At 53.3% G+C, this 26,063-nt stretch overlaps 1 protein-coding gene across 4 annotated transcripts; it reads right to left on the bottom strand.

Annotated features, from left to right (window-relative positions):
- Nucleotides 1–1,548: 1,548 nt before the first annotated feature.
- SEPTIN4 (septin 4) lies at nucleotides 1,549–15,103 on the bottom strand. Of its 4 annotated transcripts, XM_056127315.1 has the most exons (13): nucleotides 14,874–15,054; nucleotides 11,989–12,200; nucleotides 9,552–9,842; nucleotides 8,827–8,920; nucleotides 7,963–8,049; nucleotides 7,350–7,473; nucleotides 3,559–3,693; nucleotides 3,365–3,482; nucleotides 3,170–3,271; nucleotides 2,532–2,628; nucleotides 2,284–2,446; nucleotides 2,025–2,124; nucleotides 1,549–1,768 (listed from the first exon to the last, which is right to left on the bottom strand). In XM_056127315.1, exons 2-13 carry the CDS (start codon nucleotides 12,046–12,048, stop codon nucleotides 1,709–1,711), a joined length of 1,431 nt encoding a protein of 476 aa, XP_055983290.1. In that variant the 5' UTR covers nucleotides 12,049–12,200; nucleotides 14,874–15,054; the 3' UTR covers nucleotides 1,549–1,708. The 4 variants fall into 4 exon arrangements, with proteins under 4 accessions (XP_055983290.1, XP_055983291.1, XP_055983292.1 ...); XM_056127316.1 differs by lacking the exon at nucleotides 11,989–12,200 and having other exon boundaries at nucleotides 14,874–15,103; XM_056127317.1 differs by lacking the exon at nucleotides 2,532–2,628 and having other exon boundaries at nucleotides 2,284–2,459; nucleotides 14,874–15,061.
- Between the last annotated feature and the right edge of the window lie 10,960 nt (nucleotides 15,104–26,063).

Below are 26,063 nucleotides of genomic sequence, written 5' to 3'. Positions count from 1 at the left end.
GAGGCCGCGCTCTCACCACTTCCGTCTCCTGCAGCTGCTGAGGCCGCGCAGCTCCTACCCCACCATGGCGCCCCTCTCTCCAGCCAATCGTGTCTCAGTTCTGTGCCCGCCCTGGCCAATAGCCACACCAAGTCCCGCCCAGCCCCCCACCACGCAGCCGCCGCCCTCACTGCTCACACCTCTGATTGGTCAAGTTGGGCAGACGCCCTCCCCGTTTTTAGCCAATCGGGTGTTCGCTGATGAGTCCGTAACTGGAGGGAGGCGGTGCGGCGCTGGAGAGTAGAAGCGGCCAATGGGAAATCACAGCGCGTCCCTGCGGCAGCCAATGGGAGGGCGGTAAAAGGGGGGCTGCTGGTTAAGGCTCCAGGGGCCGGAAGTGGGGGCAGCTGTCGCCTACTGGTAGCGCAATTGGAGGCGGAGCCTTGTCGGGGCGCGGGTCAGGCAGGCACTTCCGGTGACGTCCTCGCCGGGGGGAAGTTCTCGAGTCGATCTCTTTCGGCACCTCGGCAGCGTTTCCCTTTTCTGTGAGCCGCGGTCGTCCTGTGCCATGGCTTCGGTGAAAGGAAAGACTCCCGACGCGAAAAGGGCAAGGCCCGAAATCCTAACTCGGCCTCCGGGGAGCTGTGGCGGATTTTCCGACCCTCAGCGTTTTCACCGGCGAGCCGATCCTGCGGACCTTCAAGTCCCGAGCGGGGCCTTCCGTCTAGTGCTTAGGAGTCAGCAATCCTGAGTCGGAGGCCGCCACCTCCTGGTGGACGAAGGAAGCGGCGAACCGGACTCTCCCGCGGGCCTCGCTCTTTGCCCCGCCCATCCTCGCGCCCGGGGTCCGCTGGAGGGCGCAGGAGCCCCGCGGTACCACGAACTACATTTTGCCACAGATGTAGTGCAAAATTGGTGACTCAGGGTGCTCAGTCGAGCGCCTCAGTTCTGTGGTGGACCCAGAGGCCATCATGCCCGGCTCCGGGGTCTTCTCGCGCCTTTGTTTCTAGAGCACTGGAAGACGTACTCCAGGAACCTTGCCGGTGTCCACGCTGTCACTACAGGACCAGAGTGTTAGAAGCCTGCGAGGGCCAATGCTTAATGTTTGTTAAACGAATACTCAGCCCTGCCAGAACAGTGGACAGGTCTTGATCCACTCCCAGCGTCGACTGAAGTGTTTGGGGATTGCCGGGGCATCGACATTTGTCCCAGGCTCTAGCACAGGTTTCCTAAAGTGCCAAGCTTCGTTTCCCCCGGACCCTGGCAAACAAGGAGTCAGGAGGCCTTCTACAATTAAAACCCACTATTTTCCTTAAGGCAGGTCTCAGATCCAAAATTGCCATGGGATCGAAAATTCTGTGTGGGAAAAATGAAGAGGGACAGGGCCGCAGATAATAAAAGCAGGATAACTAGAAGACCGGGGACAGTCCCTGTCCCTCCCATTCCCCTCCCTGCTAAAAGACAAGGCAGCACCAGCCTTCCACATGCAGCCTTTCACAAGGGATGCTCGGATTGTCTCCGTCTTCAGAAGAGCAAGTAAAGATCTGGACAGTGACACCACAAGGCACATAGAGATTTGTTAAACTTTATTTCCTCTGAGTCTCTGGGGAGGCAGCAGGGATATAAGGCGAAGTGGCAGTAGCTGTAGGGGCCTGAGCAGAGCTGGTGCTGGGAGGGGCCGGCATAGGCAGGATCAAGAGTATATTTAAATATCCGGATTGAAAGCCAGCTAATGGGTCTCCTTCATCTGTCTTTGGATTTTATGCAGCATCTCCTGCATCCTCCGCAGCTGGAAGAGGCACATGCATCAAAAGTCCTAGTCCTCTACCTTAAGGAAGCTAAACCTCCACCACCCCTTAGAGCCATGGAGCCCTCAGGGAGACCCTGGGTAGAAATTAGCCACACCCCAACGCCCCCTTCAGTCCTGGACCCAGATGTGCACCAGAGCCAGGGATCTTCCTGTCCTAACTCAGGCACTGAGGTGTCTGATCAAGCAAGGTCCTCTAAGACAGCCCCTCCGCCCTGCCACCCCAAACTGCTCTCACCTCTTCGTCTTTCTCTCGGATCAGTCTCTCAGTTTCTGGATCTGTCCCTGGCGGGACAGCGGGGATAGGGAAGTCGGTACCACTCTCTCGGGTCAGTTTGCTGAGGGGAAGGGGAGAGGGGGGGTTGGTAAGGCTAGGGGGACCCCAGCACCTGCTTGGATTTGAGCCTAGAGCCTGTAGAAGAACAAAGAAGGGCTTGGTCTCACCCAAGGCTTCACTTGGGCGCCCCCCTGCCAGCTGTCCTGGCTCCCAGCCATACTTGCGGTTCCGCTCCTTCACCACCAGACGTGTCATGCTCTGGATGCATTGTGCCCGGTAGTTCTCATAATGCGTCTCCCGCGTCACATCCTTCAGGTCCTGCATATGAGTACGCACCAGCATTGTCCTCAGCTTGACAAAGTCGCAGTGCCCAGGGTTTTCCACTGCATAGCAAGGCTAGGGGTCAGGCAGGGACATTGGGGAGGGCTAGGATATCCCCCAAACCCTGTCACCAGCTCTGTGCTTTACCTTCGACGATGCCCCAGGGGTAGAGACGGCCCCGAACACGCCGCCCTCTGGCCTCTACCACGGTGTTGCTGCCAATTACAGCAAATGGGATGCTTTCCTGGAAGAAGTCAGGGGTACTGATCAGCAGCCCCCATTCTCCTTTCTTTCTTTGGCATTTGGGCCACACCCAGCAATGCTCAGGGGCTACTCCTGGCTCTGTGGTCAGGAGTTACTCCTGACAGTGCTCGGGGGACCACATTGGTTGTCAGGGATCGAACCTGGGTCAGCTCTGCAAGGCACCTACGCTATATTATCACTCCAACCTCTCACTAGTTTTTTTGTTTGTTTGTTTTGTTTTGCTTTTTGGGTCACACCTGGTGGTCCTCAGGGGTTACTCCTGACTCTTCACCCAGGAATTACTCCTGGCGGTACTTGGGGGACCGTATGGGGATGCTGGGAATCAAACCCGGGTTGGTCGCGTGTAAGGCAAACGCCCTACCCACTGTGCTATCGCTCCAGCCCTCACTTGTTTCTTTCTACCTGCATCTTTATCCACTCTGCTTCATCTTGTAGCCTAGGTCTGCTCCCTGCCCACATTACACAGAACCCCTCTGCTGCCCGAAAGAGACTAGATGAGACAGGTTCCCTGGGAGCCCCACCTTTAGGGCTTGGTCCTGTAATTTGAAGTCCTCATCCTCATCAGAGTCACAGTCTGGGAACTGGTAGATCTTGATCCCAAAGTGTTCAATCTCTTCCCGGATCTGGCAAACACATGAAGGACCCACAGTTCTGGGAACCCAGTGTTTCCACAGCCCACCTGTTCTCTTCCCTCTTGTATCCCCTCCCCCCCTCACTTTGCATTTCTTGCGCTCCACTTCAGGAGGTGTCAGTGTGTCCGCCTTCGCCAGGATGGGCACAATATTAACCCGGTGGTGCAGGGCCTTCATGAACTCCACATCCAGTGGCCGGAGCCTGGAAAACAGAAACTATGACCTTCTGCCAATGGCCTCCCTGCCCTTGGGAGGGGAGCCCCAGGCTTGGGCCCTACCCATGACCGAAGGGCGAGATGAAGTAGAGGCAGCAGTGCACCCTGTTGTCTTGGATATTCTTGCGGTTCAGACCACTCTCGTCTCGGAAATACTGCTCAAACTGCTGGTCGATGTACTCTGCCACTGGCTTCCAGCTGGGACATGAACAGATAAGCAAAGAAATGGTGGGAGCAGGGGCTTCCTGAACTGTGTAACTCTGCTATCCAATACGGTTATAGGGAGAGATGGGGTGCACCTTATACAACCTCAGGCTGATAGACATATCAAACTCAAACACCAGATATGGTCCACCAAGCACCTCCAGTAATTCCTGAGTGCAGCGCCAAGAGTAAGCCCTGAACACCATGTGTGCCCCTCCCCCTCAAAGAATATAAACAAAAATACTAAGAATGGCAAGGAGGAGGGGGGGAAGAATGAAAGGGAAAAAATTGTATGGAGTCTGAAGGTGGGAAGTAGGGGACCAGCTCAGAGCCTTTGTTCATCTGCTTCCATCTTCTTCTCTACTTCACCAAACCTGCATCATCCTTGAAGGCTGTCCAAGAACTGCCTCTTCCACAAAGCTCTCTCAACTATGCTAACTTCTCGCTGTCCTCACCTTCTCCTACCACACAGTGACAGACAGATATGAAAGTAGAGGCTTGTGAGCAGATTGTTATTCTCTATTACCTAGTTTAAATAATCCTCACTGATTAGTGCCCTGAAGGTGGACATGATGAGTCATCACTTTCCCTTTATGCATTAAGAAGCTAAACTCAACAACTAAGAGACTCAATCCACATCATTAGGACTCATCAATTCCCTACCCATCTAAATCCTTGGCAGTGTTATCACTTCTTGCCCTTAGGAGTCAATTATTTCTGCTATAACTGTTTGCCACTCTCCCACCTGACCATTTACTACCTTGTTACTTGACTGACACGTGCTGGAGAGCTGAGACACTCAATCCCTCACCACTGCCTCCACACAGTGGCCTCTCAAGGACCAGCTCTCTCTGGCTGCTATGCACCCCTAGGAAGTTCCAGAACAGGTGAGGAGGTGCTCAAATTCCTGCCGGGAGACTGAGTTATTTGTGGCAGTGTCCTATCTCATATTGTGAGTGCTCAGCAAATGAACGTCACTCATGGAAGGTAGGAGGCAAGGGGGACTTGTGAGGCGTAGTTCTTGCTATATAGAACAGGGTGCTGGCTGAAAGTTGAGTAGCAAACAAGCAAGATTTACTGGGCTTATTCCTAGCAAAGTGAGAAAAATGGGGCTCCCTTGCTCCATCAGGAATATTTATGAAATTTGTGTATTAACAGAGCACAGAGTAAGAAGGTAAGATATGGTGGTCCTCTCTCAAGGCTTAGATGATGAAGTTGAAGAGGAAGCAAGGGACAGAGCCATCTGCTGCCATGATAACATGAAGTGGGGACAGTCTGGTGGGAGGCAGTTATCCAGGATCTGCCCATGCGCATAACAGGACCCAATCTTGGCTGTAGCTCTTATTAAATTCTTTGTTGTTATATTTGGGAGCCATACTCGGTGGTGCGCAGGGCTTACTCCTGGCTTTTCACTCAGGGATCACTCCTAGCAAGGCTTGAGGAACGAAAGTGGATTATAAGAATCTAACCTGGGTCAGTGACCTGCAAGTCAAGAGCCAACCTGCTGTGCTACTTTCTCTGGCCCCTGTCTTTGTTTGTTTTGTTTTTGTTTTAGGGCCACACCCAGAGGTTCTCAGGGCTTACTCCTGACTCTGTGCTCAGAGATCATTCCTAGAGGAGCTCGGGCTCAGAGAACCATATGGGGTGCTGGGCTCAAATCCGGGGTGGCTGGGTACAAGGCAATCACCCTACTGGCAGTACTATTCACTCCGTGCCCTGTCTTCACATTCTTAATCACTTTAACACGGTCACAGTCACGGTCCTCCCGTTTTTCATTGATTTGCTCAAGCGGGCCCAGTAACGTCTCCATCATGAGACTCGTTGTTACTGTGTTTGGCATATCGAATAGGTCACGGGTAGCTTGCCAGGCTCTGCCGTGCGGGCAAGATACTCTCAGTAGCTTGCTGGGCTCTCCGAGAGGGGCGGAGGAATCGAACTCAGGTCGGCCATGTTGGCCGCTTGTAAGGCAAACACCCTACTGCTGTACTATCACTCCAGCCCGTCACTTTAACAAGAGGCCTGATATTTTTATTTTACACTTTCTACATTTTATTTCCATTTTGGGGTCATACCTGGAAGTTCTCAGGATCTACTCTTGGCACAACACTAAAGGATTCTTTCTGGAGGTGTTCATGGGACCATACAGTGCTGAATACCATACTGGGCCTTCACATGCAAAGCATATGTTCAACCTTTGAGTTATCTCCCCAGCCATCCTGCAATTTTTTTTTTTTTTTTGCCAATCCCATGGACTGAGGGATCACGCCTGGCTCTGTGTTCAGGGGCCATGCCTCGTGCTGCTCAGGGAGTATATATGTTACTGGAATTCAGATAGATACCTTAATCTTAATGTTTTCGTTCCAATCCCATCCTGCAATTTTAATCTTAGAATTCATGAGTGCAAATATAAAAAACTTTTTATGTACATTCATGTGCACCATTCTGGGTGGCTTTCAGATTAAACTAAGTGAGGTATAAGAACTGGAATATTTCAGTTTGAAGAAACAGGAAGTCATTTGGCTCCAGACTAGGCAGTAACTAAATGCCCAAGGAGATCAGCAGGGCTCTTTGTAGCATTCTGCCTAACTTCAAGAAAGTTACCATCTTTTTCCCTGTCTCTATCACTCATTCTACTCCTCACTTAGGTCTGACATTAGCTAAGCATTCCTCAGTTCCTGGAAACAAAACAAAAACCCCACTACCTTTTCTTTGGGCAGACAGCCAAGGGAATTCCTGGTGTTTAAAAAGAGTTCCACTCATTTTTTTCCTTTACCTTTTTGTTCTCCTCTCACCCCTTCTCTCAGTGACTCAGATCCCTATAACACTTGTTTGTGGCGGGGCCACAGAGATAGCTCAAAGGGTTATGCACATGCTTCGAGCATGCCCCAGGTTTGATCCCCAGCACTGCACGGTCCCCTGAGCATCACAGGGAACAACACCCCGTCATCAGCCCTGGGCTGGAAGTAAGCTCAAATACCATAAGTGGGAGTAATCCCAAACACCACAGCATGTGGCAGGCGAGGCAGGGGGACCTGTTTGTTGTTCCTAAAATATTACTAGTGAAAGGAAAGGTGATATTTATTTAAGACCTACTAAGTATCAGGGAGGTCCTGCCATATGTTTGCTTTTTTGAGTCTTTTGCTTCCTTTGGGGAGGAAGGGACAGGCAGCCTCTTGAGCCTGAGGCCAGGGGACCACACAGTGATTCTCAGCCAACTAGGCTTGGTAATTTAATGCTGGGGCCTGGGGATTCGGTTCTGCTCAGGTTGTGTGGCGTCAGAGACCCCAGGGCCAGTGCGGCAGTGCTCAGGGCTTCCACAGCTTCTAGGGCTATACCCATGTGGGGCTGGGGATTGAACCTGGGGCAGGTGCATGCAAGGCACGCATCTTAAGCACTGAATAATTAATCTTTCTGTTCTCTGAGGCTCTGCTTTTTTTTTTTTTTTTAGAATTCAGGGCAGAGTCAGAAAAGTCTGTTCCATTTCTTTCCCTCTCACTTCACAGAGGGGACAGCCACCAGCAAGGGAGAAAGGGGGAGTGACATTGTGCATGATCACCACCCTCTTCCTCTGGACAGTCTTGCCTGTGGATGTGGATGTGTATAGAAAGGGGGAGGTGGGGATCGCCAGGGCCACGCTTGGCCAGACATACCACTCTGTGTTGTTCACCGCATCCCCAAAACCTGGTGTGTCCACAATGGTGAGCCGCAGTCTCACACCCTTTTCTTCAATGTCCACTGCGTGTTTAGTGATCTCCACAGTTTGCATGATGCGCTCTGGGGAAGGGGGAAACTGAGGCCAGGGCCCACACCAAGAAAACAAACCACGCACCCCAACCAGCTCTGCTGCCCAGGCTACTCATCCACGTGGTGCCCCCCTCCCCTTCTCCACCCTGAAGCTCCAAGGGGGGGCCTGTTCTCTGGGAACCAGCAAGTAGCACATTTCCCAACACAGGAAATGCCGGTGGCTGTTGGCTCTGGCCCCAGCGTCCTCTCTGCTCCCGGCTCTTTTCTTGGATTCCTGGAATCCTTTGGGGGTCAGAAACTCACTCTGAGCAGCATTCTGGTCCCTGCCCTCCTTCAGCACCCAAATCTTTAGGGAACGAGCTGGTGGGCTGCCAGGCGCTATAGGCCCCGGAGTGATGCTGTTGGTCTCCTAGGAAGCTTCAGCCGCCTGCACGCTGGGGAGGCTAACTCTGAAGGACTTTGATTCTCTAAGTTGGCTGAGCCCACCTGTCTTCATGCTTCTTTCCTTCCTTCCCTTACCTTCAGCACTGAGCAGCTTCCGGTCCCGGTACAGATCGGTAAGGAAGAGGCTGTTGACAAGGGTGGATTTTCCCAGACCAGACTCTCCTGACAGGGGTCAGGAGACAGAGGCAGAAGATAAGATCAGATGATAGTGCAGGGAAAACCCACTGGACTAAAATGGGTGGGGTGGGAGAGGGTGGGGAGCCCCTTTCTTTATCTAATTAGGAAGAAATCAACCAACATTTAGCCTGAGAAGGAAGCCAGAGAACAGCTTGTCCAGCCTTGTTACTTGCCCAAGGCCCAATGAGGGTCAGAGCTTACCCAGGAGAATGAGGAAAATAATAGAGAACTTTGGGGTGCAGCGGGCTTTTTGGTTTTTTTGGTTGGCTGGTTTGGGGGTCACAGCTGGAAGTGCTCAGGGGTTACTCCCAGCACAATACTCGGGGTCACTCCTGGCAGTGCTCCTGGGACCAGGTCGGACAAGGGCTCTAACCCAGGTGTCCCGCATGCAAAGCACGTGTACTGGCCCTCTGATCTCTATCTCTGGCCCTTTGTTGTTGGTTTTGTTTTTATATTTTTGTTTTTGTTTGGGGGCCACACCCAGCAGTGCTCAGTGCTCACTGCAATCATGCTGGAGAGACCACGAGAGGGTAGGATGGAAACAGGCCCTTCTCCTCACAGACCATGTGCTCCAGCCCCTTGAGCTCTGTGGCCCTCTGGAGTTGCTCTGAGGAGTTTCTATACTGTCGGCCCCCTTAGGGCTCTGGGCCACTATGTAAAAAGGCACAGCCACCTGCTTTCTCCATACCCGTTTCCCCTCCCCATGTATACACTCTCCCCACCCAAATCTCCCTGCTCCCCCCACCCCCAGCCCCACTCTACCTGCCACCATGAGGGTAAAGTCAAAGCCTTTCTTCACAGACTTCCGGTGGACTTGGTTGGGAAGGGTCGCAAAGCCCACATACTCCTTGTCATCCTAGTGGACAAAAATGCAAAGTTATTGAGGTGAGAGGCTAGAGGGGCCCCAGGACCTGGTATTAGCCTTCTCCCTCCCGCCTAGGTCTTTGCCCAGTCTTTGAATCAAAATGTCCAGCTTCTTTGAGGCTCAATCTGGGGTCAGCAACTGGGTTCCAGCCCCGGATGATACTGTCAAGTTTCCAGTGTCAGCTGAGGCCACTACCACAGAGCTGGGGCCAACACAGGACAGGCAGACACCCAGCGCACACACATACACACACACACACACACACACACACACACACACACACTTGCGTGCTCTCGCTCTCTCTCTCTCTGTGTCTCTCTCTCACACACACACACACTCGCTCAGCCTCTCTGTCTCTCTCTCACACACGCACTTGCACGCTCACGCTCTCTCTGTCTGCCTCTCTCTCACACACAAACACACACACACACACACATACACACTCTCTCTCTCTCTCTCTCACTTGCTCGGTCTCTTCTCTGTCTCTCTGTCTCTGTCTCTGTCTCTGTCTCTCTCTCTCTCTCTCTCACACACACACACACACACACACACGTTCCTTTTGTTCCCTCCCTGGGTCTTCACCAGTTTGCTCAAAGATAAAAGGCAGGACTGGCAGCTCTACCTCAGAGGAATCATAGGGATCGAGCTTGCCCCATGGGCTGCGGGGTCGGGCTGAGGGGCTGTGGGGGGCTGGGGCACAGAAGTGCTGCTGGTTGTCACAGGGCTGGGGCCACGAGGGGGTTCTGAGCTCCGGGTCATCCTCGCAGAAGTCAGGAGCATGGGGCTTTGGCTCCTGCCGGGGCCGAACCACCCGGGGCCTGGCCTCTCGCTGATGGCAGGTGTCGCTTCCTGGGAAATCCTTCACGAACTTGTTCAGTTCTTTATCATCTGTGTCCTCCAGGAAGTGCCTGATCTGGGGGTGGGGAGGTTGGGAAGGGAGGTGGGTGAAAGGGAAGAATAAAGGAGGAAGACAGGAGAAGGTCAGAGGGAGAGAGAGGAAAGTGCTTCTGGTTAAAGAGGGGAAGAAAGTGCAACCAAGCTAGAGGAACTGCTCCCCGGCTGAGCCTAGGGGGTCTAGGAGTGGCCTGGGCAGCCCCCAAAGTTCTGGCGACTGTCTTGGGACCTGAGGTACTCCCTCCTTCTCATGGGGTGCTTGATGAAGCTGTCCTTCCTGCGGAGGTCGCACCAAATCAGCGGCCAGGGACCACCCCAAAGGCCAGGAAGTGAGAGTGAATTAGGGAGGACAGACAGGCATAGAGCTGGAGAGAGAGTGTCACTAGAGCTTCAAGGGTGCAGTGAAAATGGAGTGAGTAGGAGGAGAGGGAGCAGGTCCCTCGGGAGCCAGCAGGGGGCTCTGTGCCTCCTACCTGAGACGGGGTGTGCTGGAAACGGGGCGCAGATGCGACAGAGGGTGTCACTGCAGCATTTCTGACCCTTTTTATTCCAGACACTGAGCCTCACTGAGGCTGGCCCCAAGTCCCGGAAGGGCAGGGCAGACCTGTCTGTGGACGCTGCTGCAGAGACTGGTAAGAGGACAGGAGAATGCTGGCCAGGGGAGAGCTCAGACGGCTGAAGGGTGGCTGGGCCTGACTGTGAGTGCCCTTTGCCTGGAACTGGGCCTTAGTAGCAAGGCAGGAGACATCTGGCCTAAATCTCTGAATCGTCGGGGCGGGTGGCAGGCAGAGAACCAGCCAGGTCCTCTGCAGAGATCTGATCACCCCAACTCTAGCCTGGAAGAGAGTCGCTTCGCTCCTCCACACTCACCTCAGCTCGAAACCCTAAATCTTATTTTCTCTGGGGGCCAACCCTCTCGATGAAGTGCCTGGCGGTGCTGGGCTCGGCTCAGCCTCACAATGCCCACTTGCCACCCCCAGACAATGGACAAGAGCTGGCTTCAGAGACTGACTCACCCTCTGGGGATTGGCCAAGGCAGTGGGGGCTACCCCGAACCACTCTGGAACCTCAGCCGGAATATGGGAGATGTGCTCCCCGTTTCACAAAGGAGGACCTGAAGGAGGCGACCACACACAGGGCTAGACTGGTGCAGAGGATAGGACTATGTGAGGCTAGCAGGAAAGTCACCTGAGAGCCTCTCAGGTCCCTGCATTGCTCACAGCTATGGTTTCCGGAGCTCCCCAGCACCCCAAGCAGCCCTCCTGCCTGACACCAGCACAGCAGCGCAGACTGAGTGCCCAGAGGGGCAGAACTGCACCGAACCTTCTCATGGGGTGCTTGGTGAAGCTGTCCTTCCTGCGGGGAGAAGGGTCTTCACCAAGCCAGTGACTAGGGACGACCCCAAAGGTCAGGAATTGAATCATATCCCAATTTATATCAGTTGTCCTAACAATTTTTTTGTCTTTTGGGTCCCACCCGGTGGGTGATCAGGGGCTACTCCCAGTTCAGTGCTCAGGGATCACTCCTGATGGTGCTCGGGTTGACTATGTGATGCCTAGGTTTGAACCCAAGGCTCCAGTATGCAAAGCCTGCACTCCGGCTCTCAGAGTCATCTGCCTGGCCCCTGAATAAATACAGCCTTGTTTTTTCCCCCAAGGGCCAGGGATCGAACCCAGGACCTCACACAAAGGAGACATGAGCTCTGCAGCTAAGCCATATCCCCAACCCAAAGACAAATATAGCTCCCCATGGGCAGATTAGTTCTATGGCAAGAGAGGTGTGGGCAGGCAGCTAGAAAGCCGGGGTGTTCCAGGAAATTGTGCCCACTGTTCAACCCCACAGTACCCCAGCAGTTGTCTGGGCTTGGATTAAAGGGGGGAGAAAGAAACCTGAGCCCTGCCTGGTTTTCCCAAGGGGCACTGGACAGAGGGGCAGCAGGGGAAGGCAGGCCTCAGGGCCCCCCCAGAAGATCCACAGGATTCCAACACCATTCTCCTTGCTAGCCCTGGCTGTTCAGCATGGGGGGACACCAGGGTCCCCACCTCCTATCTGTTCTGCCACCAGCTCTGCCAAAGACCAAACTGTTTTCTGAATTTGAGCATCAATCCCAGCCAAGGCAGGGGGGAGACGAGCCAGACCGCCCTCCTCCCCGAGCAGCACCTTACCCCAGCTTCAGGCCTGTCCTCAGGGACAGAGCTGCCTGGACAGCCCAGCGGACGGTCCATGTCCCACGATTCAGACGCTTTGTCGGCCAGCTCTAGGTCTAATTTTATCTGCCAGGCCAAGTCCTCAACACAGAAACAGCCTGGTCTCGATGCGCTTGTTGTAATCCAGCTGTCTGGCTTGCTCCTTTCCCTTTCTCTTTGACCCCCTGTCTCTGTCAAAGGCCAAAAAAGCCTGTGGAATGTCCTTCCCCCCACCCCTGCCCCCTTTCCTTGGCTCCCACCCTCCAGGGGCAGCTCAGCTGCAACAGGATCACTGGCTTCCCTGCAGTCCCCTGTGCTCTGATTGGCTGTCCTAGGATGCCTGCCGGTGCCTACTCGGGTGGGCACAGCACCAGCCTCCCCCTCTATGCTCAGCACAATCCATTTGGCCTCTCCGGTTAACCCCAAGGTCACTAATGCCTGCCTGAGGGTTGTGGGCTGTCACCAAGGTGACCGACCCATAAGGACACGGGCTCAGCCTCCCCACTAACTACATTCTCAATGCATCTGAATCTCACCCTTTCACCTGAACTTGAAGAGGTGCCAACGGGGGGAAGGAGGGGGCATTAGATGGCCTAGAGGACACAGGAAACGGTCCCTGGGAACTGCCGCATATTTCTTCCAGTCTCTCTCAGTGTTCTCTTGGCACAGACCACCCCCACCATCAACCATGTCAACTAGATTTCCCTGCAAAGACCCTAAGCCACAGAGGGTGGGGTCTTGGCTACAGGGACTTCTCCCTGCCACCCTTGACTCATGGAGACTTGCATCATCTTCCTCACCCGCCCCCCCCCAATTCTGCAGACATGGAGTGGGGGGGTCGCTGCAGGTCCTTGGTCTCTCAGGGTCTCTGGCCCGTGAGAGGCCACCATCCCTAAGAATTCTGTGCCAATTAGGTGGCAGACAAATTGAGGGGCCCAGCAGAGGGCATGTAGGAGTCAGCAGAACAATGTTTGTGGTCTGATCAGAGACACCCTTGTTGATTTTGAATTGTGTGTAATTTTCAATTTGGGAGCCACACCTGGCAGAACTCAGGGCCTACTGCCAGCTCAGAGCTCAAGAGTCACCCCTAGCAGTGCTCTATGCGGTGCCAGGGGACTATGCGGTGTCAGGGATTGAATCCAGGCCTCCCACATACAAAGCCTGTGCATCCTTTGAGCCATCTCGCCTACCCTTGAGTAGGGTCTTAGTTTCAGGGTGTGAAGGTCCAAACTGTTAATGGCTCTCCTCTGCCTCACAGGAAGGCCAGGGGAGAAAGCACCGCCAAAAGACAGGTATCTAAGATGCTTTGAGTCTGAGGAGAGAAGTTGCATGTCTGGCTGCAGGATGGTTATTGATGTTGGCCTGTCATTCTTTGTCCATGCACATCCCCTCGCCACCCCACCAGGGACTCCTGAACTAGGCAGCTCCCCATTGACCTCCCACAGAGACCCTCATGGAGGACTCTGGCTGGACATGAACCATTTGGCATCAGGAATCAGGACTGGAGGGAGGAGATGGTGGGTGGCGGGAAGGGGTCTTTAGCTAGAAAGGAATACCAAGACCTCAGCTGAACTGAGCTTAGTGTGTGGCATAAAGGACCCTCTGGGCTTGGCATTGGAGACGCTCAGCACTCCCCAGGCTTCCATCCCTGGAACAATCTGCCTGTCCGCCCCCTGTGGGGAGTAAAAAGGGAGCAAGCATCAAGGCAGGCACCACTTGGCCTCTCCCAGGAAAGCCCCTTGGGAGAAGGTCACAGGGTCACCAAAACTTCCTGGCCAAGTCTTGGTCCTAAGCCTGGAAACAGCTTGAGAGACAATAGTCCAAAATGTTGGGCTTCCAGACCTGAAAGTTTTTGATTCCAGGGGTCCTAGGAGGTTCCCTTGATGACTGCCCCCAAGCAACATCCTGCCCTCCCCACCCCCCTGGCGGGTCCAAGATCACCTCCTGATTCCAACAGCCTGTGCCCCCCAATGCAGAGGGCAAGCCCAGAGGGCTTCCAGAACCCAGGAGCCAATGGAATTTAAGATGGGTGCAGCGGGTCCGTGGCAGGCTCTGAAAACAGGGCTGCAAGAGCTGGCATCCTCACCAGCAAACACAAAACTTCCTACCGGCTGCGCTGGGTCACTGTTTCTCCTCCTCTTACAGGCAGGTGGCAGGAACGAGTCCCCCCACCGCCGCCACTGCAGAGGGCCTGGTTTTGGAGGGGTGTGGGGGTGGGGGAATGTTGGGGGTAGGATGCACGGGAAAGAAGCGAATAAAGCTGATCCCACCGAAGAGGAGGGTGAGCTGGGCAGCCCTTTCCCACGGGTCTCTGGACCCAGGACACTGAGAGAAGGGCCCAGCGGCTTGCCCCTTGCAAGGCCCGGAGCATCCCCCCACCCCCCATCGCTCCTGGGGAGACTGGCAGAGCCAGTGCGCGCCTCCGTGCATTTTCCCAAGGAGGCTGGTGTTGGCCCCAAAGCCCAGGATGGTGGGTGAGGAACAGCATCAGCTACGCCTGAGCAGGGCGGGGGCGGGGACCCTCGCCTCCCAGCTCCTGGAGGACGCGCCCTCCCGGCCCCCACGCGCGCGCGGCTCCTGGACACGAAGGCGCGCGCTCCCCTAACCTCAGCACGGAACCCCCTCGCCACCGCGGTGCCAGAACTCGGGCACCACCAGCCCGGAGGGTCTCCTCGCCCCCAGCCGCTGCTCAGATCAGGGGAAGAAACTTGGGAGCGGCGACGCAGTGCCGCCCGCCAGCAGTGCCAGCCTGCGCCCGCGGCCGGCCACAGCTGCCTCCCGCCCCGCACGGCCGGGGCTGCGGCGCGGCGGGCCCCCGAGGAGCCGCCCAGGTGGCCGGCCTGCCCGGCGCCCGTCCGCCTTACCATGGCTGCAGCCCGGGCCGGGCCGGCTCCGCCTGGACAGCGCCCGAGGACCCGCAGCGGGAGCTGCGCGCCGACCTCGCTTCCCCGCCGGCCCCCGCCCCGCGCCGGGAGAGCAGCGGACCGGCCGGGGCGGGGCGAGCGCCGCGGGGCGGGGCCTGACCTCCCCCGCGGGGGGCGGGTGCCCCGGGTCGGGGGCGGCCGGGCCCTCCCCGAGGGGCGCCGGCCACCGAGGAGTTTCGGGCAAAGAGGCAGGAACCCCTGCAGGGGCTTCTGGAGGCGCGCAGCCAGCACTGCGGGGGCTAGAGCCTGTCCCCCAAAAAAGGAACCTCCCACCTGGTATTCTAGGAGATGCCTCTGGAAGGAGAAGAAGGGTTTGTCCCCAAGCCAAAGAGAGAAACCCTTAGTTACCCCTGATTGTGCGAGGTTCTCGAGAAGTGCCCCCCGGAATTTGCTGTCCAGATCACTTAGCCTGCTTATAAATTCTAAAACAGAACCTAACACTGCCCATCTCCACCCATGTGAGATTCCCATTACGCACGCACGTCCCTGGACCCAAGACTAATGAGCGTTCCTTTCTTTCCCTTATCTTTTGAAGGCAAGGTAGGGCTGGGGATCAAATCAAGGGTCTCACAACAACATCCAACGCCATCCCAGCCCTCCAGATTAAAGATGGAAAGGGATTTGCTGCATAAATTATCCCTAGATCCTCGGCTGAAAATGTGGACTGAAGAGGTTGTATTGCCTTTCCCAGGCAAAACACCCTTGTCTGGTGCTAAGGAAGGAGAAGCCAGTGAGGGGGAAGCCAGTGCTGGAGACCCCCTCCCCTACCCAAGCTGGGCTATAGCAGGTAGATGCTATGGGCACAGCCCTTGCCCACCCCCACTCCACATACACAGCTTTAGGGGTATTAGAGACTCAGAAGGGTCAGCAGAGGGGGAGGTAGATCCCTCCTGCCTTAGGGGGCGGGGAGATGGTGGGGGATTTCCTGAGCTAATACAGGGCTGAGCTGATCAGGCTTCTGAAGAATTTTCCAGAAGCATACCCCTCCCTGACTGAGAATCCTCCTCCGGGGCAGGCTGAGTGACCGGAATATGCTCTGCACAAAGCATAGCCCTGACTTCAGTGTTGGTGGAGGTACCAGAGGCAACCAGTCCTCCCTCTTCTGACCTGATATCACCTCATTGGTCATGGCCTGGAGCGATGAACACTCAGCTGAGAGAGGGAAGGGGCTTGGCTTACAGGGGACATGGGACTCAGAAAACAAGGGGCTGCTACCGGTAAGGTGTTGGATATATAGCACTGGTTAATTGGAAGATGGGGTGGGTGCAGTGTCTTAAAGAAATCAGGGTGTAGTATCAGACCCGCAAATGCTCAAGAACTTCTGAGGCTGGAAAGAGTTTGATGGCGTACCCTACATCTCAAATGCAATCCCAGCAATTCTGTTGTCTGCAACCCCCCAGACAAATATACACTCTGTCTGCAACAATAGAGTGTACATTTTTGGTGCACTGTGATAAAGTGTGTATGTGTGTGTGTGTGTGTGTGTGTGTTGTGTTGTGTATACAGCATACACCCCCTGGAGTGCACTGCAGTTAAAAAACAAAATCAGCATGTGAAAGCACCACAACTACAGTGTGAGAACCACATCAAGTGTATGTGACCTCCAGTGCTGCGGAAACAGCAACAAAGGAAAGGAAAGGGGGAGGAGGATTTTTAATGAAATGAAATAATCAGGCCATTCAGGAGTCAGTAAGATGAAGAGAAGCTATCTGCCTAGGATAATCTGGGGCCGCTCTACCTCTCTGTGCCTCAGCTTCTACACCTGAAAACACAGAGATCAAACACAGACAGAGCCCACAGTTTGGTTTTGATAAGAGGAGCCCTCTAAATGAAGAGAGAAGACTCTTGAGAAAGCCCTGGGTGAGACCAGGAGACTCTCTGCAGAGGAACCACTGGCTGCTGGCAATCTGCAGAAAGAGCAGGAGCTGCCACCCTCAGACCTGAAGGTCATACGTGGGCTTCTTCAACCCCCTCTGTGGGAATTAACTGCAGGCCGTGCATACCTGGGCTCAGAAATACCTCTTGGGTGTCTTTGAGGTCAGGGCCGGGCTGCTGCTGGGTTCAGGGGAGAGAGAGCCTATGTCGAGAGGACAGACCCAGGCTCAAAGCTTTCTTTTCCTTAACTCTCCTTCCCCCTGCAGTCCCCACTGCAATCCTGTGCAGAAAGCTCCTCTGTGGTGGGAATCCTGGCTCTGCTCTGTCAGGGCCACCTGGGCCCAAAGAGCTCTGCGTACCGTAAGGCGCACTGCTGCCAACTTGTTGTGAGGGAAGTAAGGCCTGGGACCACAGAACTCTGCATCAACCTTGAGTCTTAAAGACTGTCCCCTAGTAATGACTGCATCACAGCCCAACCTGAGCAGGAGGGGGAAACATAGGCTAGAGAAGCAGTCTCCTGAGCATATCACCCGCACGAGCCTCACATGTGTTAGGTGTCTCAAGAGGACCAGGCTGAGGACAAATCTCACCCTCTGTCAGTCCCTTCTCTCCCTGGGTCTCCGTTTCCCCCAACTCCTCCCTTTCTGGCATTAGTTGGTACAGGTAGAGTCTGTCACTGGTCAGAGTTCCTGGTCCTCCCGCGTGTCACTGACCACTGAGCACTTTCCCCAGCTCCAGCCAGCTCCAGGGACCCAGCCAGTCTTCTTTGACTTCGCCCTTGAAATTCAGTCTTGGTGTCATTGACTGCAAAACATTTCTTTGGGCACAACTGGGGTGGGTGTTGGAGTAGAGGGTTGAGGAAATAAAGCTTAGTTTGGCACAGCAGGTGACTCTAGAAAATTCAGGCCCCCACAACTTTCACCTGCTGTCCTGGGCTCCCTCTGCTGAGATCAAGCCGCATGGAAAACTGGGCTCTTCCACTAGCTTTTCCTGCCCACCCATTGCTGAAAGCGACGTGGACCCAAAGGATGCTGCACTTGGGCCAAGAGTGAAGAATTATTCCCACAGGAAATCAGGGTTTCAGATCTGCACGAAGAGCAAAGGTCGCTTTTGTCTCTCCATGGCCATTTCCCTTAAGTGGACCTCCCTTCTCCCAAAGATGACAAGTCACTGATGAAAGAGCCAGAGACCCTGGCAGGGCCCAAGTACCATCACTGAGTCATGTCTTTCAAGGAAACCTCAGCCAACCCGTCCCACATGGTCTGGGCAAAAGCACAAAACCAAACACTCTTAATCCCCCTCTTCTCACGATCAGTGTCCTGGGATCCTGGGGCATGTGTGGGATGTGGGTGGCAAGGGCAGGGGCATTGCTTCCTGGTGCCTGCTGCACAGATGCAGTTCCGGAGCTGGCTGGGTACACAAACATGCTGAGGGCCCTCTTCCACCACCCTCCATGCATCAGGAGCTCACAGATGGGAAGGTCTTCCATCTCTCCCACTGGATGCCTGGGCCCTTTAAGAGCACCCCTTCCCCGATCTCCCAGTCTTGGCTTGAACACCCCAATAACCCCATGGCCAGAACGTCACAATTTTGGTTTTCAGGCAATGAGTTACCAAGGTCTCTATTGGGCCTTAAGCTTCCAAGCACTTCTATGATCGACACTTTGCTGACTCATTCCCCTGTGATAGTATTTGATGTCCACGTCTGTGCTCTATTCCCCCGATGAAGCACATCACCCCAGGACAGCAGCCAGAATTAGGGCTTCTAGTTTAACCTCTGTGCCCTTCAATCCTGCACATGTTTGATGTGCTATCTGCATGGGCCATCAGATCTCTGCCCCCAGGAGATGTCTGATCAATATGGATTGAGTGAAAGGATTCATGAATTTTATTTTCCATTCAGATTTTGGAGCTTAGACCAGCTGAGAAGCTCTGACCCAGTTATGACCAGCCTTTTGTCCTGGATAACCAGCTCACACTCACCTCTTGATTCACAGGCCACATGCAAAGATGCAGGCACTGCTGCGGGAAGATCTTTCCTTTCATCATTTTCATGATATCTAAAGGTGCTGCTTAAATATTTTAAAAATGACTTTGCAAGAAGATGTAGCTACAGAAGGAGGACCTCTACACTACAAACAAATCCCTGAAGCCGAATACACTCTAGGATACTCTCAGCTATGTTGAGCAAGCTCTGAGCTTGTTTCTTGATTTGTGAAATAGTACTGTAGCATTGTCCTCCCGTTGTTCATCAATTTGCTCGAGCGGGCACCAGTAATCCCTCCATTGTGAGACTTGTTACTGTTTTTGGCCTATCAAATACGCCACAGGAAACTTTCCAGGCTCTGTGGTATGGGTGGGTTACTCTCAGTAGGTTGCTGGGCTCTCCAAGAGGGATGGAGGAATGGAACCCGGGTCAGCCACATGCAAGGAAAACGCCCTACCCATAGGGAGGGAAAAGTCCATCTCCTAGGGTGACCATGAAGATTCACTAAGGTGATGCATTTAGCATGGTATAATCACCACATTGAGGACTAACTATTATCTCTGCTGAGATCAGTATTGACACCACAGCAAAAATGGTCAACTCCAACTAATTCAAGCACTTCCCTTCCAATAACCGGGGCTGTGCACATTGCCTGGGTGTGGAACCCAGGAGAGACCAGGAGAGACGAGCTTTACACTAACATGCTGTTGGCAGTGCCCTGCTGCTGCCAAATCTGGAGTGGGCTTCTCTGACTTGACCCTGCTTCATCTCTATAAACAGGTCTTGTTTTCAGAAGCAGCTCTGAAACCGCAGAAGTCAGCTGCTGTGGAGGCAGACCCCAGAGCTAAGGCCCTGCATGAAGGAGCTGTACAGGGAAAAGTCCCCAGCTGATCCCTGCTTCCCTGGGTGGAGTTGGAGCCCGAGCTGCTCTCCTGAACGGGCCCTGCTCCCTCCAGGCCCACAGCGTGCAGCTGTCACACATTTCTCCCTTCATGACAGCTGGGCCAAAGGCAGCTGAGCAGAGAAGGGTGCAGGGGCAGGGGCAGGGACATTTCTCTCTCAGGATGGACTTCCTCTGCTTGAGCAGCTGGCAGGGCCCCTGTGGACAGACCTGCTTCCTCACTCACATAGGCATCCTGCCTCTCCGAAGTCAAATGCCTTCAGCTAGCCACGCCCACTGTTTCTCGTCTAACTTGAACCCACCTTTTTTTTTCCTTCACTTTTTGGTCACACCCGGCAATGTAGAGGGGTTATTCCTGGCTCTTCACTCAGGAATTACTCCTGATGGTGCTCTGGGGACCATGTGGGAAGCTGCGTGCAAGGCAAACACCCTACTCACTGTGCCATGCAAGGCAAACACCCTACTGACTGTGCTATCGCTCCAGCCCTGAACCCACCATTTCAAACAAACAAGCAAAAAAAAATGTAATGTCAGAGTGGGGTTCCAGACAGACGAACATATTTTAAAAATATGTCCTGCGAGACCAGAGCAATAGTACAAAGGGAGCTTGCCCTGTATGAGGCCAATTGAGGTTTGACCCCAGGAATCCCATATAATCCTCTGAGTTCACTGAGAGTGATCACAGAACACAGAGCTAAGAATAAGAACTGAACACTGTCAGGTGTGGCCTCAAAACCAAAGAAAACAAAAGAAAATATGCCCCAAGGGTTGGCGGGTTGTTCATTGGTTAAGACAAACCGGACCCGGGGGCAGGAGCGATAGCACAGCGGGTAGGGCATTTGCCTTGCATGCGGCTGACTCGGGTTCGATTCCCAGCATCCGATGTTGTTCCCCGAGCACCTCCAGGAGTAATCCCTGAATGCATGAGTCAGGAGTAACCCCTGTTTTGGGTGTGACCCAAAAAGAAAGAAAAAAAAAAAAACAAGCCCGACCCCTGGTGCTACCACATACACTAAAGAAGACCTGGCAACTCTGCTGTTCGCCCCCAGAGGCTTGATTATTCATGTTCCTCTGTACTGCAAGTAATTTCTGGCTGTACTACAGTTGGATGTGGACAGATGCATAGCAACTAAAGGCTGAGACCCCCCCAGGATCAAGCACTGCTGCCTGGAGCGTGGCCCCTGCGAGCACAGTTGTGAGCACCACAGCAAGTCCTGGTGAGACCACACCCATGATGTGCACTAATATCACAGCAACAGAGTGTGATCCACTGTCAGCACATGTGCAAGCACCACAACTAAAGGCATGCAAACCTCACTGAGCACCATGAGTGAATATGCAAGCACCACAACTCAAGGTGGGGCTTCTGGCACAACTGAACTGTGTCCAAGTACCACATTTGTGGTCAAATGTGTGTCTGATCCCTGATCGTTACAACCACATTAACAAAAGAAAGGGAAAGGGGTAAATAAAACAGAATGAAATGAAACTATTAGGCACCAGGGAGTTAGCTCAAAGGGCTGGTGTCCACGCTTCACATGCACTAGACCCCAAGTTCAATCCCCGGCACTGCAGGCCCACCCCAACTCAGAACCATGGGGTGTGGCCAGGGGGGGCCCCAACAAGCCAGGTCTCAGCAGCACCATATTGCTGGGCCCAAACACTGAACTGTCAAACTTGCACAGCACTCAAGTGTCACACCCTGAGTATAGCGTGCGAGTCCCCCTACCAAATAAAATAAAGCTTTAAAAAAAATTCTGAAGAAAAGAGAAGAGAAGAAGATCCAAAATGGATATTGCAGATTCCTCCCCCTGGGGGATAATTGTGAACAGAACATAAAACCTCAGAGATTCTGGTCTTGGTTCTGCTGGCAGGTTGGAGCAGAAGGCACAGCATTTTCCTGCCCCATGTTCTCGGTGGATGCAGGTTAGAAGCATTTTCGAGGCTGCCCTGGCTCGCCCTCACAGTGACATCACCCCCATCTTCAGCATCCAAAGGCTCTGGCTAAGGCGCATGGCACCACTGCCTGAGGGATTGAGGGAGTTCTCAGTACACAGGGCTTCCAGTACTAAAACCAGAACTGTCTGCAAACTCTGAAACCACAGTGAGTTCGGCCTGGAAGAGTACATTCAGGTCAGAGGTCACAAATATCCCATCCCATTCTGGACTTGGCTGCTCCTGAAAGCTGGATGTGAACAGGTGTCTCCTGACAAGAAAAGAAGCTGCTAGAGAGTTCCAAGCTAACTTTGCAAAGCGCCCCAAAAAGGTATCCTCGCCATGTCAGCAACTCTGGTCTATGCTTTCAACACTTCCCTTTGTTCTCAACAATAAGAATGTACACCAAAGCAAGAGAACATGAGGTGAGGGAGAAGAGGTTCTAGGTTTCCCTTGAGACAGCCCGAGTTCTAGAGCGCTGCTAAACCCTCCACAAATGCCTTGCATTCCACCAAGACTCCAGAAGTCTACCTGAGCAGAACTTCCCTGATGCTCAGAAGTCAATCTGAGGCTGACCATACTGTCCCCCAAGGGCCAACGGTCATGTCACCCTTAAGACACCATAGTCAGCCTTCCGTATCACTGAGTCAGCCTCCTCTGGTTCCTGGCCTGTTTTCCAGACTTGGTTTCTTGCATAATTGATAGCTATGGCAGGGAGGAAACCACCTTGTCGCCTGACAGCCTGAGAAGTCACATCCAAGGGCAAGCAAGTTAGGTGCCTTGAGGACACAGGATTTTGGGGCCAGGGCAGCCTTATTCCAGGAAATTCCCCAGGGTTGTGTGAGAAGACAGCCCCTGCTGACCCACTAGAGCACCCGCAGGACCTTCCTGTGGAGCTGCTGCTGAAAAATCCCATCGGGAATGCTTCTCTCGGTCCAGCGTGACCTCTTCTGGGAAAACTCCAGCCCCTTGTGTTCCGCCTGAGGATGAGAAGCATCAGTCTACCCTGCTTCTTAGAAGGGTTTGAGGGGCTGTTTGGAAGAGACTGACGCAAACACACATTTGCGCTAAATCAAGCTCCAGGCTCAGCTGCGGACGCCAGGCTTGTGAAGCTCAACCGCAAACACACTGTTGTCCGCAAGTCAGGCACCCCAGCCTGACCCTCCAGAGAGTTTCTGCTAAGAATGGAATCTGGAACAATCTAGAGTCAACCATTCTCAGATCTGGGAACCAAAGACTTTGGATACCACAGTACCAGATTGTCTGTCCTGGGACCCCTGAAGGCCAGGCAGTCTGGAGAGCCAGGCCGAGGAAGGTCTCACTCTCTCAGGCTTTGCTCAGAGGGAGCCTGGCCTACCTACGTGCCACCCAATTTGCCCACAGCCAGAGATCATCAGGCCCAGCTGCCTAGGAGTCTTCCCTTCCTGGCTCCTGGGGAGCCACTCTGCTGTTCAACAGGGCTGGAGAGCTGCAATTATCCAGACAGGATAAGAGCTATTTTTGGAAGGAGCCATGCTGCTGCCAAGGTTTTTACTTCCTAAACTAAAACAAGATGCACAAAGAAAGGGGATGAGGGTGGGAAGAACAGTCCTAAACATTATATCCTGAACCCGGGAAAATACTAACCTCTTCCCAAATATATATAGATTTGCATTAATAAGTGAAGCAGAAGCTAACAGTCAGGTATTTCCCTGGCTTTGGGTCAGGGGGTATAACCTGACTAGCACCATAATCCCCAATCCCGTGCTGAATCCTTGTCTCCTAAGACCCTCTAAGAGCACCTTTCGATCTGTTGATTTATTTAGACTTTTGAGCAAAGACTTTTTCATCCTGTTGTCTAAGTGTTTCCTTTCCTCATTTTATCTCTCCATCCAGATGGTAAATTTCTCAAGGCCAAAGAATGTGTGAGCTGTGATGCTTCCATCTTTCCCCACTAAGGCCTAGCAGAGTGCGAGGCATTTGAGTAAGAACTGCTATGGGAGGGAGACAGGGAGAGAGGAGGGAAGGGAATGATGGAGAGAAGAGTTACCATCTTGCATGGTGATGGTTGCTGAAAAGTAGCTGCTTGCGTCTACAACTGAGCTCAGAGCACAGAGCTGGTTCAGAAGTCATGGGGGAGGGGAGAGATAGGCACATTTTGGGACCCTGCCCCTTTCTTTAATGTGAGCTCAGGCTGTTCAGCCTGTCCCCTCCTTTGTTTTCTATCTGTTGCCCACTCTCCGTCCTGATTAGAGGCCACATGAGACTCTGGGTAAGGGAGAGATTAGGCAAGAGAAAGAGTGGAGGGGAGAAGTGTGGGGATGATCTTATTAAACATGGGTCAAGAAGAACTAAGGCACTGATGAGAATAATGCAGTATGAAATCAGGACATTCCTTGCCAAATTCAGGACAAAGGGCTGCTGGGAGCAGTCTACCTTGTGCCTTTCCAAGTTGAGGACTCAAATAGTGTATAACCCAGAAAAGTGACCCCCTTCTGGACTGCCCTGGGTAGAGAGGAGACTCAAGTGGAGGCTCATCCAGCCTAGGCCTCCCCAGACAGCCTTCCCACATGCAGTGAGCAGGGTTCCTTGTGAAAATGCCTCTCACTATCTCAGCGCTGAAGCTGGCTCAGCCGGTGCTTTCAGGGGAGAGGGTCCCTTAGGTGGCAAGGAAGTAGATGTCAGCCCCCAGCTGCACTCTCGGCCTCCCTGCCCTTGTGCAGTGACCAAAGGAAATGCAGGAGCAACTCTCTCTCTTCTCACCCACTTACTTCAGAGGGTGAGGCGGACTTGGCTAAGGGGGAACAGGGGTAGAATGGAACACTAGGGGTGTTCTTACCTCCTCATCTGGCATAATGGAGCAGTAGAAGTCAGGCATTCCCAGGGGACAGCAAAAGGAATTCAGAGAGTGCCAACAGGAGGGGGAAAAAAAGAAATTTTACTAAAGGTGTTCAGTGAATGTGGTCATCACTTGGTCTGAATAACCACAACTGGCATTTATAGGTGCTCCATGCCAGACTCCATGCCAAATGTTTACATGTAATTGCTTTTCAATCCTCATAAAAACGCTAAGAGGAAGACCTGGGTCCCGTTTGGAAACAAATTTCTGGAGAAGCAGAGTGAGTCACCAAAGTCACAGAGTAAAGAGTGGACACAGGGCTGAAATCCAATCTAATCCAGAGACCATACTCAAGGACACATCTGCTTCGTAGAGATTTGCTCCCTCTGAGGTACAGAGTTGCCTTTCTCTGCTCTTTGCTGCCCATCCTTCAGCGGGCATAGGCTAGCTGGGTTGGTTGGCATTCCCCAAACTCCCAAACCCAAGTACCCAAACCTCCTTGGAACTTCCTTCCCCAGAATCCTGGCCTCTCTCATGTGCCCCGTCCTGGAGCTTATTTTAGGCCACCAGACTCAAAGCAGAAACTTTTTGTTGCTAAGATTCCCCGTATGAGGGCTGGACCTTACTTCTTCTCCCATCAGAGAGGTCAAAAGCCCAAAGAGAGTACTGGAGAGATAGTAAGGCTCTTGCCAAGCACATGCCCAACCTGAATTCGATCTCCAGCACCCCAAATAGTCACTGGAGCCTACCAGGATCTGGGGACCATGATCCTTGAAAGCAGAGCCAGGAGTAGGCCCTAAGCAAAGACACATGTGCCCCTCCCCCACCAAAAAAAAAAAACCCAAGTGGTGGAGGGTGGAGAAGCTCCAACCTTACACTGGTCTCTCTGGACACCAGACCTGGGCATCCTCCAGGTCCTGGGATAGGAGCTTAAGGAAGAGCTGAGGAAGCAGATATTTCTGCAGAGACCTCTCAGTCTCAACAGCGTGGGCTCAACCCAAGGCAGACTGTGAAGCAGGTCTCTTGTTTTGGTGTTTGTTGTTCTGGAGTTTTGTTGACTTCTTTACTCAGAGAACAGGTAACACCACCCCAGCTGAAAAACCATGGGCTTAACATGTTCTCTGTTCCAAAAGTACTTCCCAGTAAAAGGAGACTCTTGAAAATGAAAACATTTCCAAGTTCCAAGGAATGACTGTCCTCCCGTTGTTCATCGATTTGAGTGAGTGGGCACCAGTAACATCTCCATTGTGAGACTTGTTGTTACTGTTTTTGGCATATCGAATATGACTCGGGGTGCTTGCCAGAGTTTATGACTGTTATGGGAGGGTTTGTGCCAAGATGAGAAGCCCCTCTGCTCTTTCAGTCCAAAATGCAACGTGCTCCCTCCAAGCAGCCCAAAGATACACAGAGACCACCCTCCCTCGGGTCTTTTTACATCCCAAACTCCACTCAGGGACCCGCAGAAGAGAAAAGCCACAAACCTTTCAGCCACCAGATGACACGATTGTACATGTCCTCAGAGACATCTGAAAGTAACAGAGGGTGTTGCTTTTCTCTCTCTTTCCCTGTGGGAAGCATGCCCCTCCCACAACTAATGAACCTCTCCTCTGGCTCC

Source organism: Sorex fumeus, unplaced genomic scaffold (genome assembly GCF_029834395.1).
Source record: "Sorex fumeus unplaced genomic scaffold, SorFum_2.1 ptg000063l, whole genome shotgun sequence".
NCBI classification, from domain to species: Eukaryota; Metazoa; Chordata; class Mammalia; order Eulipotyphla; family Soricidae; genus Sorex; species Sorex fumeus.
This window is presented reverse-complemented; position numbering and strand designations above follow the sequence as displayed.

Bases quoted from the DNA above. Each gene is read 5' to 3' on its own strand.
- SEPTIN4 (XM_056127315.1), bottom strand. From the start codon at position 12,048: ATGGACCGTCCGCTGGGCTGTCCAGGCAGCTCTGTCCCTGAGGACAGG. The intron at 7,474-7,962 runs GTAAGGGAAGGA...CCCCTTCCCCAG, and splicing joins GAAGCTGCTCAGTGCTGAAG to AGCGCATCATGCAAACTGTG. The intron at 2,447-2,531 runs GTAAAGCACAGA...CTTGCTATGCAG, and splicing joins CCCCTGGGGCATCGTCGAAG to TGGAAAACCCTGGGCACTGC.